The sequence below is a fragment of the Strongylocentrotus purpuratus genome, unplaced genomic scaffold, assembly GCF_000002235.5.
Source record: "Strongylocentrotus purpuratus isolate Spur 01 unplaced genomic scaffold, Spur_5.0 spur5_scaffold_3, whole genome shotgun sequence".
Classification (NCBI taxonomy): Eukaryota; Metazoa; Echinodermata; class Echinoidea; order Camarodonta; family Strongylocentrotidae; genus Strongylocentrotus; species Strongylocentrotus purpuratus.
The window spans coordinates 39,051,197-39,064,684 of record NW_022145609.1 but is presented as its reverse complement, the minus strand read 5'-3'; the positions used below and the strand labels follow the sequence as shown (position 1 = coordinate 39,064,684).

Sequence of the window (13,488 nt, the reverse complement as noted above, 5' to 3'; positions counted from 1 at the left end):
ATCTATTTTCTTAATTCCAGTTCGTCTGTCTGGAGGAAACAACCACAATGAAGGTCGAGTAGAGGTGTTCCTGGCGGGTACGTGGGGTACGATTTGTGATGATGGTTGGGATATCATAGATGCATCAGTCGTCTGTCGTCACTTAGGTTACCAGTCGGCATCGAGGGTAAGATTAAATGGTTATTATGTCAATGGCTACCTTTTCATACTGTGTGACCACCTAAAATTGGTATCAACATATTTGTGTCTCCGTTGGCAGCAGTGTAAAAGTATTCTATCGATCACTCTTTCTCTTTCTCTATCATTGCCGGTGCATCAGTTGTCTCATAGGTTGCCAGTCTGTGTCATTAGTAGGGAAGAACAGAATGTAAAGGAATGATTATTATATCAAAATTGTCACACTATGTTACAGTGCATAGCCATACAAAAGACGGGAGGGGTGAAGGGCTGCGCCCCCCTAAAATACTCAAATTGCTGATAATTGGCAACTGTCATCGGGCACTGATGTGGTCTATTGTTTTGTCTCTTTTCAAATATATTTTGATGATGAAATCAAATGTTTGTTATTATGAAATACCAAAAGTTGACTCACTCACAAAGTTTAGTAACTGGAATTGTTATATTCGAGCAAGAGGCATTATGGACAGACTGTTAAAAAACATGCGTCCACAGCATTTGCTTTTAATAGTACATTAGTGCTCTCATTCTTTATCTCTCTCTCTCTCTCTCTCATGGTATCTCTTGTTTCTCCCTCTATCTCTCTCTCTCTCTCCCCCTCTCTACCTCTCTCTCTCTTTTCCCCTCTCTCTCCCTCTCTCTCTCTCTCCCTCTCTCTCCCTCTCTCTCTCTCCCTCTCTCTCTCTCAGGCAACCACCAATGCCTACTTTGGAGGAGGTGAAGGGCCGATCTACATGGACGGTGTGTCATGTGATGGTGATGAGACCGACCTGAGCATGTGCCACCACGCCGGAATAGGATTCCATAATTGTGGGCATCAGGAAGATGCAGGAGTCGTCTGCAGCTCCTCTTGTAAGCATGTACTCTTAAACCAATTTTTTCCATGTACAAAGATTTCAATGACCGTATGCTCTTTTCGTTATTCAAAATTCCAAACATATCATTACAGTGAAACTTCATTATAAGGAATACTGTTCTCTCAAGCTCTCTTTAACAAGGTCATTTTGCTGGTCCAACTTCTTTGTATTTTTTGTATTTCGAGCCATGATGTAACAAGGTGATTTCTCTAGTCCTAAGGAAGTTCGTTATAACGAGGTTCCTCTATTTGGCCTTTGGATTGAGAGTGGAATTGACCCATATTTAAATCAATACATTTGCTGTTGCTCATTTCTTATTCCAAGAGTAGGGGAATTAATTCAAATTTGCACATTGCAAAACACTTTGTTTCAAAAATAGAAACAACTGAAGATTTAAGTAGAAGAAAAGTATAATCCCTTGAAATATCTAGATTATTAGTTGACAAGATCTTTTATTCATGTGATGTAGTAATCTCTGACTACATCTTATCTTAATAACACCTCTTGAACCACTTCCAAACTTGAATTATTTCAATTATTAGGCAGTTTAATCTGGCCCAAATTCTAGCCTATGAGTAAAACTCCCTCACCTATTAGGCAGTTTAATCTGGCCCAAATTCTAGCCTATGAGTAAAACTCCCTCACCTATTAGGCAGTTTAATCTGGCCCAAATTCTAGCCTATGAGTAAAACTCCCTCACCAAGATTTGTTTTATAAACTTTTCATAAACATCCCTTCCTCAATCATGTTGATTATCTTCAGACTCGGTGCGGCTGGCTGGTGGACCTAACGCACGTCAGGGGCGCGTAGAGGTCCTCTCAGACAACCAATGGGGCACGGTGTGCAAGGAAGGATGGGACATCCTCGATGCCAATGTCCTCTGTCGACAGCTGGGCTTCTTCGAGGCGTTGCCGTCATCGATCTACCGTAGCTACGGTGCGGGGGTCGGGCCTATTCACTGGCACCACATGAGGTGCTTGGGTACGGAGCTGTCGTTGGCCGACTGTCAGGAAGGGAGCGGGAGCTCGCTAAGCTGTTCACATTCCTCGGATGCAGCTGCTGTTTGTAGTGCTGCAGGTGAGATTAAAAATATGTTTTTTCTTCCCTCCATTTTATCTTTTCATTTGTACTAAATTGAAAGGATCAGGCGTAACCAGCTATTATTCTTCTTGCACTATTATGTAATCATCAAAAGCCAATATTGTAGGGCTTTGGTAGCTTTATATTTTGATGCCTAAGGTTTTAATTTTGCGTATGCCCTAAATGGCAGATTTTGTATAGGTGTTATGACAGGCATAGATGAATATTCAATAGCTTAGTAAATAAATCTTCTTCCAATTGTACTTTTTATCTTCACCTATCAAATTCCCACTTCCATCATACATCCAACATATTATCAAATCCTGACTCTAGAACCCAAACCTAAAGACCAGCCCTAACTTAGACCGTAGCTATTTCTGGAATGAATCACAAAGTAAATGTCGCTGGAGCACATTATAGGATCTCCCTTCTAAAACGTTTCTGCACACAGTGAGTCTGGTTGGCGGAAGAACCATCTCAGAGGGGTTTGTACGGATCTTCCTCAACGGTCGCTGGGGGACTGTTTGTGATGACAACTGGGACAACACCGACGCTGGTGTAATCTGCAGACAGCTTGGCTACGACGGCGGCAAGGCCATCCTTTACAGCAATCCGCTGCTCCGGACGTCGTCAACCAACTTTTTCTCAGATGCCGTTCCAATCTGGTTCGACAATGTCCACTGCTCTGGTGAGGAGGCTGCCCTCTTTGACTGCCCACATTCAGGCATAGGAAACCACAACTGTGATCACACAGAGGATGTCTACGTGCGATGCGAGTGAAAATCAACATCAAGTTCATCATTATGAGGGGTTACTGACACAAAGATCTAACTCCATATTTTGCCAAAATGAGTATTTGATATCAAAATGTTCAGAAAAATGTGGGCTTTCCAGAAGGCAATAGCTAGTGAAACATAGACTTCAATCCTTAAGGCCAAAGTGCTCAATGACACTTATACCACTTTTTCTCAAAATGGCCAAAATGGAGTTACGGTACGTCTTTGTGTCACTGATCCTTCGATTTGTGCCTTTTGCCATCTTGCCCTCCCCCAATAGCAGTAAATCTTCATACAAAATTATCGTTTACACTGTACAAAACCTAATGAGGAACAAGAAATCCTTATATGCGATCAAAATAAAACATCTTGATGAGCCTCGATCATAAAACGTTTTTGCCAACTATCTTCCCTTCTGAGAATTGACACCTCTTCCACATCTCTAAGAGGAACAACATTTCAAACTATTTAACCAAAAATGTATGTAGTTTATTGAGAAAAGTACAAAAAAATCATGTAAAACCAAAGAACATTTAGTCAGAGTGGTGTGTGAACAATTATTCAAAGTATCCGCATTTAATTTTGATTAGAGGTGTCGTGGTCGAGTGGATACGTCGCCGGACTGTCGATCGCAAGGTCCGCGGTTCGAGTCCCGCTGCGGCACTAATGTCCTTTGGCAAGACATTGATCTACATTTGCCACACTCAACCCAGGTGATGTAAATGGGTACCTGGCAGAAATTAATTCCTTGAAATGCTGGAGCGCTGTATAAACGGCTGCTAGGCTAAAGCCGGGGTAATAATAAATGTGCCTCGAAATAGAATTATCTAGATAGATGGCGCTACAGAAATGCCTATTATTCTATTTTACAAATTTTATTATCATTATATGCATTATGTACAACTCAATTATTATTTGTCATACTTGATAGGGAGACACGTTCATGCATAACCTATTTTTATAATAAATGTATAACTATAGGCTTGCTATAGGTGTATATCTGGTACTCACCAATTATATCCAACAATGGTTACAATATCATGCTGTCTATCCTATAAGAACTTTACATGTATTTATATATTTTTGTTTTATAAGATATCAATATTCTCATATTATATTGTTTGCTGAAATGAAAATAAATGTTATTTGCTTTCTTATTTTTTACATGCAGATCTATGGCAGTGTGTTGATAGTGCACAGTTGACATGCAGAAAGACTTTTCTTAAGTCCAGATTGTAATGTCTTAGTTTCTAGTGAAAACTGTTGTTTCTTTTTAGAAATGAAAGATCTTCCACATTTTATACCTTGGCGTTTCACTATTGAGCCATTTTTGAACTTATATGTTTATCTTTAAATACTGCTATGGTATTGAGGCTAGTAAAGAATGTTGGAATCCATAATGAACTTGAAGATATATAGTTTCTGAAACAAAGGTGCTAGCTATATAATGTAACGATGTTTGGAAATTATCAATTGGGACATTATAGGAAAATGCATCATGTAGCGGATAATGATAACAGGAAGAAAACATAGTCTAGCACAATCAATGCAGTATGAGAATCAGGTCAATGTGACAATCTCTTTCCTGATACTGGATTCAATTATATATTTTGTATGTGAAATGTCGAATTGTAATAAATTAACCTTTTCATATCATTGATACTTCAACTTCCATTTAAATGTGACATCGGGCCAAACATTACTACAAAAAGTTTTCCTCATCTCCCTTCTAAAGGTATTTCTCTTTTCTTTCCTTCTTCCTTATCTTCTCTTTCCTTCTTCCTTATCTTCTCTTTCCTTCTTCCTTATCTTCTCTTTCCTTCTTCCTTCTCTTCTCTTTTGTCTTCACCCAGTGCCTCCTTGATTATTAATGCATTGTCTATTCATGTACATTAACCAAACAACAAACGATAGAGATAATAAAGTAGGCATTCTAGTGGGCTAACAACGGCTCTGTTTTTTTCCTCCTAAAAATGAAGAAATGTTCAACAAATACTAAAAAATGTGAAAAATACCTTTTGTTTGAGTTTTTCAAAGATTTTATCTAGTCATTTCTATTTCTATTATTATCATCACTATTATTATCATTATGATTCATTTGTTCTATTTTGGACATTATATGGTACACTCACACACAAGCCTATATATATATATATTTCTTTCTTTTTTTGGGGGGGGGGGGGGGGGGGGGGACTGTTTGTCAAATATTTTTCGGACTTGTGCCACCTCTCCCCTGCAAGAGAATTTAAGATCAACCATTGTGAAGGATATCTTGATATACAATTTAAGATATATGATCATCGGAACTGTAAGGAAACTGTCTTTTGTAAATCAAATTCAAAATAAGAATTCTGTTTTGGTCTGGCACAAATATAAATGTATGATGTTCTCGTGTAAATGTGCTTAGAAATTTACAAGTTACAGTTTTCACCTTACCTTCATAAACATTGCAAGACAAAAACAAACACAGCGTAGATGAAGAATAATGCCAAAGGAATTCCAAGGGCTATAAAACACTCCTGCAAAACCATGAAACTAGAGATGAAGGAAAAACATACATTAGAAGGGAGAAAAAATGTAGAAAAGAAGAAGAGATAGGAAAAAAGTTATTGTTATATCTTGCGTACTACCTTTAATACATGATTTATGTATGATGTATATATTTTTTTTGTATCTGTAAAGAATATTGAATTGAAAAGAAAAGTATATCAAAATTATGGGGAAGATAAAGTGTACGTATGATCAAAGTCTTGCATGAAGAGGGAGGAAGACTGAGATAGAGAGGGAGAGGGGCGTGAGAGAGGGACAGAAGGAAGATAGGAGAAAGGGATGGATGGGAGGGGGAATTGGAAATGAACAGGAAATCGACAGTGCATGTACAAGACATCTTCATCATCATATTAAAAACATTTACTTTAGGTGCAGATGTTCTGCTAGTGTTACGGTAGGGTAGTTCTATATCATAGGTAATTTTCAGTTATAGAAATGAAGTAGGAAATACTTATTTTCTGCTTTGCAGAATATTCCATCATTGTTTACAAGTGCCTCCATTCCTACAGGGGTTTCTACAGAACAGTCAACTAAAGAAGAAGAAATAGAAAATGCATATCCTTCAACGTTTGGTTTACAGAATTGAAATAACTGCTTGTGCAACGACATAAAGCAAAACAAAAGAATAAGTAAAGATAACACAAAATACGAAATATATATATAGATATATATATACAAGATAGTTTAAAGATTACCTTGTACTTGAACAGGGAGAACTTTCTTATTAAACAGAATACCCTGGATTTGTCCCAGGTCGATTATTATGAGGGGGGGGGGGGTTAAATTCTGCATCTGTGTCTTCGAAAGCCCGAATTTGAGAGTATTTTTGAAGAAAACGAATGTGAATTTGGACATCTGACAAATGTAAGTAAATTCACTCCTACTGATATAGCAGAGGAAGTTCTTTAGTAACACCAACGTTCCTATAGATATGAGTGCATGAAATATATTGCAATCCCGTTTTAATAATAAATTCCTCAAAAGACGTTCCGAAATTCATGATTTAGCGTTGATATCTCTCTTTTATTAATATGATACATGACGTTGGTATCTTTGAAAAGCCCGTGTATTCCCATTTACAATGACGTCACATTTGTGATGATTATGAGAAAATGGAAGGTGCAGAAGACCTGAATATTGAGCCAAGTCAGAAGTGAAATGATGCAAAACGCTTTGTTATTGTCAATAGTGAATTCTTCATTTGTTTGTAAGATGGATTGTGTATATCATTACCTTCTTCACAAAAAAAAACCTAGCGAATCTCAAATTCCAGGAGCATGCCACGTTTACACAAGTGCCTCCATTCACACAAGGATTCTTACCAGAACAGTCGACTGAAAAGAGGAAAGATGAAATGGAGGTTTTGATAATCCATTTTATTTATTGTATTTCAAGAAGCTGCATATTTTGATATGCTAAGAATATGTTGCTTCATATACTTTGGTGGGAGCCTCTTAGATTAATGGGTAAGAATAAAATAGATCTTTCAGATATTTCTTGGGAAATCAAATTGTAGTGATCAATCATGCAATACACTCCGATGTAAAGACCTTGTTATTGGGGAGGGGGGAGAGGGGGGTAGAGAGCACTCATTTTTTGGGGACCCTCGAAAATCGCCCCCCCCCTGAACGCCAGGGGGGGGGGGCTATCTCCAAAAAAAAGAAAAATCAACGTGTTTTTACACGTTTTTTTTCCCAGGGCAGAGCCCTCAGAAGCTTTGGGGTTTTGTACATCAAATTATCGTCGGATGAGCTTAATTTTATAATTTATTTGTGACACTGGCAGGTCACGAATTGGTGGGGGTCCAGGGGGCGGAGCCCCAAGATGCTCAGGGATTTTGGGCAATAAATAACGGTCAGATGAACATAATTTTATACCTTATTTGTGACACTGGCAGGTTAGAAAATGGCGTGGGGTCCCCCGGAAGCTCAGGGGTTTGGGGCAATAAATTACGGTCAGATGAGCATATTTTGATACCTTATTTGTTACACTGGCAGGTCACGAATTGGCGTGGAGTCTAGGGTGCGGAGCTCCCGGAAGCTCAGAGGTTTTGGGCAATAAATTACGGTCAGATGAGCATGATTATATACCTTATTTTTTACACTGGCAGGTAACTTATTGGCGTGGGGTCCAGGGGGCGGAGCCCCCAGAAGCTCAGGGATTTTAGGAATTTTATATTGGTCAGACGAGCATGCAGGGGCCCGCCTTAGGGCCGCTGGTTGGGTCGAGGGGGTGGAGCCCCGGAAACTTAGGGGTTTTAGGCATTTAATTACGGTCAGATGAACATATTTTTATACCTTATTTGTGACACTGGCAGGTTAGAAAATGGCGTGGGGTCCCCCGGAAGCTCAGGGGTTTGGGGCAATAAATTACGGTCAGATGAGCATATTTTGATACCTTATTTGTTACACTGGCAGGTCACGAATTGGCGTGGAGTCTAGGGGGCGGAGCCCCCGGAAGCTCAGAGGTTTTGGGCAATAAATTACCGTCAGATGAGCATGATTATATACCTTATTTTTTACACTGGCAGGTAACTAATTGGCGTGGGGTCCAGGGGGCGGAGCCCCCAGAAGCTCAGGGGTTTTAGAAATTTTATATCGGTCAGACGAGCATGCAGGGGCCCGCCTTAGGGCCGCTGGTTGGGTCGAGGAGGTGGAGCCCCGGAAACTTAGGGGTTTTAGGCATTTAATTACGGTCAGATGAACATATTGTTATACCTTATTTGTGACACTGGCAGGACACTAATTGGCGTAAGGTCCAGGGGGCCGAGACCCAAGAAGGTCAAGGGTTTTAAGCATTAAATCACCGCCAGATTGGCATCCAGCCGTCAGCCTTAGGGCCTTGGGTGGGGTCCTTCTTTTTTTCCTTCTTTTTTTTTTCCTTCTTTTTTCCCCTTCTTTTCCCCCCTTTTTTTTCTTCCTTCTTTTTTTTTTTGCCAGGGGGGGGGGGGGGGGGGGGGGTGGTAGTGAGCACTTTTTTTTTTTTTGATCCTCAAAAAAATTTCAATTTGCACCCCCCTTGAGCGCCAGGGGGGGGGGGGGCCCAACCCCCCAAAATCGTAAAAATCACGTGATTTTACATGATTTTTTTCTCAAGGGGGGGGGGGGGGGGGCCCGGGCCCCCCCTGGATCTGCCACTGCGTGTTACCATAGCAACAGCTACAGATCCTCGATCTTAATTACTTCCACCCCCCCTCATTTCTCTCCGTCTATCTCTCTCTCTCTCTCTCTCCATTAAATGTCCATCTTGTGTATCAGATTTTACAGATTTTATTGTTGTGTTCACTAGCTGATGTTATCTAAGCTTTTGAATATGTTATCTCTGGGATATCCTCTCAGCATATATTTCATCCTTTTATTTTACATTAAAGGACTAACTTTATAAAGGTAAACAAAAATAAATGCAGTGGGACAAAAGATTTGCTGCAACATAGCATTAAGCTTTTATTCAATGCTTTTAAAGCAAAAACGAAAACACATCATTGTTTATCGTAGTTAAACTGAACACAAAATGCTTTCAAAAATTACCCAAAAATGTATTCCATAAATTTTGTGTTAACAATGTCTACTGCATTTGTAATTAACTTTTTAATAAAGGAGCGAAGTCATCTATACCAAATCATTTCTCAACATTGATTTCAGTAAGGTACAAATATGGTGTACATTGCTATGTTGGGCAAGCACGAAACTGAAGAATATGTGCTTTATTGTTACCTATGGCTAGGCGAAACCAAATGGGCTAAATTTGTAGCAGAATAGAAAATAAAGCCCTTTTAGTTGATAAGAAATATTCTGTTCATTAACATGTTTACATTATAGAGTAAAAACCAAGGCATGCTAATACAGCACATGGAATTTGCCCTTTTTTTTCTTTCTTCAATCCATTAAATATGACAAGAAACATTTTTGCTTTATTTTTGTTTTGAATACATTAAAGCTGATTTCAGATTAAAAATTATTTTCCTTCAAAATCATTTGCAGCTCATTCCCGCTTATACCTTTCATAACATTTTCGCCCAAAAAAACTTGCAAACATTTGCAACTTATCAAATGAAAATTGAATGGATCTTTTCCAACTTCACTACAATAATCACAAAATGAAGAATAACTTGTTATCAAAATCATTTTTTTATAAATTGCACCAATTAAAGGCCCTTCTAGGAATTGGAGGAAAAATATTCTAAAAGAAATCGTATCAATAAAATAAGGTTTTTGAACAAAAGTCAATTTTTTTTTAAAAGCAAGAAGAAAAAATAAATCCAAAATAAAACTTGAGAAACCTGGAATTTCCAAGAAAATAATCAGAAAAAGAAAACAAGACAGTGACTGCTAGGGCATAAGAAACAGATAAAAGAAACAGATTCAAAACATCTTTTTTTGGTGACAAACACCTCAAAAATGAAGCTCTGAGCAAGGCATTAAGTCCAACAGCAACTGGTAATCTATAACATATTACATAACCTTTCTGTGTGACAATCATACACTATAAGCTCATTAACATATTGCCATTATTATCATTTTATAAAACAAACAAGCAGTTTTCTTTGTACACAAATCATTACTTACAAAGTGTGGATAGATTCATATATACATATACTCTTACCTTATATCTACAATATCTACACATTTGTAACAAAACTTTGAAATATTTATACACCTACATGTAAATCATTCTTTTTCCCTTTCTTTAATAATTTCTGTATATTTACCAATTTCACGGCTGATAATGTGGAGAGATCGGCCAATTTTGCCACTGTCATACAAAGGCATGAATAAAAACAGATGCAATTATATTTTATGCAGTATGACTGCCTTTAATTAATAACCCAATTATTATCAAATGAAAAAAAAAGTGCAACCATTAATGTCCGGGTGTAAATTTGATTTAATACTTCAAAGGATAAAATGAATGATCAAAAAAATATCAAGTGCAAAGATATCTGCATTGTGATGCATGGAATATAATAGAAACAATAAAATCTGCTTCTTGTAGATTATAGATTGTCAAAAAATTTATATATTTCTTAAAACTACTTTAAAACTTGTAGCAAATATGATTTTTCATTTTCAAAATGAAGGCCATATCATTAAAAAGATTTGGTTTACATTATTGCCATCAAGTACAAAGAGGAGAAACGTGAATAGATTTAACATTGAGCACCAATTTGATGTCCCACAAAAAGGAGGAATACGCATAACAAGAAGCACCAAAACCAAGTAAAGGAAAGATGTAGAATTTCATAATAATCATAGTTAATTAATGAAAGTAATTAAGAATTTAAGAGCGGTGGATCGCAATGTTCAAGGTTTATACTTCAATAAATGATAATGAAATTAATATATTTTTTAGGAACTAAAAACAAAACTGATGATTTTGATCTTCAAGAATGAGGTTTTTAAAAGATTACCCCAAAAAAGTTTGATTTTCTCTTCAAAAGTCAGTAACATAAATATTAATTCTAACATCTTGGATCCCAATTATCTCTTAACACGAGGATTAAGAAGAAAATACAAAATTAACAAAAATAAGGCAGTACAGGCACACAGATTATTGATATAAATCATCACAATTATTTGTTCATCTCTTTGGTGGATATTCGTTTTTAGCATAATGCCACTCACACAAACCCCATAGGGTGGCAACAGAACAGTACCCCTATTCACCCCCCCCCCCCCTCCTCTCTATGAGAAGACTGAACAGTATTAACTAGTTATGACATATATCTATGATTTTGCAAAACATTACTTGACATCCTAGATATGAATATGGTGATTAACATTTCTTAGATCAATATAAAACTCAACTGAATTATAATGCTATGAATTTCCTTTAAACAAGGTTGTTGAATTTGTTTAATGCTGCATCTTTTTTTTTTACCTTAAATAAAGAAAATTATAACAATGTGATAAAAACAGCACATTATAGAAAAGGGTTGCATCATGTATGCACTTTTTATTTACAACTAAGATTTTTTTTGAATCCCATACAATTTGGCACAATTTTTATTTTTATTTAAGAGGTATATTTTGTTAACCTTTAACCAATTCTGTCCATGGTGTTTTGCTATACAAAAGGCATGATCATGATGATTTTACTTTGGGAACTTTGGAGACATCAATTTTATTTATAAGCCAAAAAAATTATCATACATCTTCTTCCAGTATAATTTTTCAAGTAAATAGGAGGGCCATTTTGGATAAATAAATACTGGATGAAAAGAAGTTTAATGTAAACAGTAAGGATAGAATTCTGAAGCAAAGACTTGTTCACCATTTTATCTTTTCAGTAATTTAATCTTTCAGTTCCACTACTTTTTAACTATATCCAAAATTCTTCAGTTTTGACATACCGATATGATGAACAGTTTAATATATTCATTAAAAAACAGTATTCATTTAATGATGAATACATTCATACTGGTAATTTTCTTTAACTAGTCATAAAAGTGACCGCAAGTCTTATAACACGACTTTGCTTGACAAGGTTTTAAAAACCCTTTTTTAATGTTTGATAATTCTTCATATATTGCAGCCTAAATATTACGATACAAATTCTAACTGTAATACACTACAGTGGTTTTTCCCTTGTTAGGGGCATGGACTCAAGACGGAAATGACAAAAAAAATAATTCAGGATGAAAATACATGTGTTCACACACGGTGGAAAAGCACAATCATTCAAAATGAGATCACATTCACCAGGTTACAATATCAATTACTTATCATTCCTCCCCAAAATACAGGGTAGAAAGACCATAAACTACTTTCATTATCAATACTAACAGCTGGCTTGACTCTAAGAGAACAAATATTTCAAACAATTTCTTTCGAATACAAGAAAAAGGTGGTAATTAAATATTAAGAAACATGTCACTTTAATAGTCTTTGTCTAACAACACGATTGCTTTCCAGAAGAGAAGCATGTCTTATATCACAGTTTCCAGAGCGGACCTCGTTGATCTGGGCGACTGTGGAGATGCTGGCGATTTTAACGAGAGAAATTCTTTTTCTGAATTGTCACTCGAATCGATATCGTCCATTCTCGAAGCTCGCTTATGCCAAGGTGATGGGTTCATTTCAGAGTCGGTGGGCGGGTATCTATACGTGGGTGAATTTTGAGATTTCGTTGAGGGCGCCGTGTGCGGTAGCGTGTGGTATCCTTTGTGTACGTTATCACTCGCAGCAACATCTGCAATATTGTTTGTGTTGTTGTACGCAACAGGTACCAGATCCATCCTGGCTTTGCGGGCGTGGGCCGTGAGCGGGTTGATGAGGTCGGGCATGCTGCCGGTCATGCCGAACGTTCCGCTGTTGGGAAAGACGTGGGCCTTGGTGGGCGTGTCCTGCGACAACGGCGAAGCGGGAGCAAAGTCCTCGCTTCCGCTACTACTGGTGCGTGATCCCCCGATACCAGACTCCCGGATGAGAGGATGTATCTCGATCGGAGACGGCTCTCGCTCCTCCGCCGCACCCACGTTAATCAGCTTGGCATGCTTCTCATCATCAATGTCCAGGTCAAGGATCAAGGGTAGGAATTCATTAGTGTTGACGGACAAGCGCTTGCTGTCCTGTGCTTCATCGCCCTCTGCGGCGTCGACTCTGGTAGACTCGTGAACAGGATGTTCTTCAAAATCCATGCTGATTCCCTCGTCAGCGATGACCTTCGCTGCACCAAAGTCTACCTGCTCTTCCTCAGGAACGCTCATCTCGGAGTTGAATTTGACATGTTCGTATTGACCTGTACACACAATAGAGAAGACCATACAGATTATTGCACTCAAATTCTTGTTACAAACATCAGGATAGTTTAGGGTGGTTTTGGGCTTTTTTCGTGTATCACAAGTGAAATCTTCATACAGTATCTCAGTCAGAACAAAAAACACACTGGGCAAGAACTTTTATGATATACACAACTTGAATTTCAAATTAAGAAATTGATTGATTCCTACAAAAATGTTTTGGTGTGACACTTTGTTCTAGTGGGAAAAATATTTGACTATTTGTAACTGTAACTTGCTGCCTATGTCAAGTACAATGAGCAAATCCAAA

The 13,488-nt window shown here is 37.7% G+C and overlaps 2 protein-coding genes across 8 annotated transcripts in view; one reads left to right on the top strand and one right to left on the bottom strand.

Annotated features, from left to right (window-relative positions):
* SRCR12 (scavenger receptor cysteine-rich protein type 12) overlaps window positions 1–3,386 on the top strand; it is a 35,508-nt gene extending 32,122 nt beyond the window's left edge. The window contains 4 exon segments of the mRNA NM_214597.1: window positions 21–166; window positions 867–1,029; window positions 1,797–2,111; window positions 2,566–3,386. Coding sequence (NP_999762.1) covers window positions 21–166; window positions 867–1,029; window positions 1,797–2,111; window positions 2,566–2,894 — 953 coding nt within the window. The 3' untranslated portion in view covers window positions 2,895–3,386.
* Window positions 3,387–8,858: 5,472 nt separating this feature from the next.
* Window positions 8,859–13,488, bottom strand: part of LOC100891565 (adhesion G protein-coupled receptor L2) — a 50,570-nt gene continuing 45,940 nt past the window's right edge. For all 7 annotated transcript variants that reach the window (XM_030996331.1, XM_030996332.1, XM_030996333.1 and 4 more), the window contains one exon: window positions 8,859–13,177. In XM_030996331.1, coding sequence (XP_030852191.1) covers window positions 12,366–13,177 — 812 coding nt within the window. In that variant the 3' untranslated portion in view covers window positions 8,859–12,365. The remainder of the gene's footprint in view (window positions 13,178–13,488) is intronic.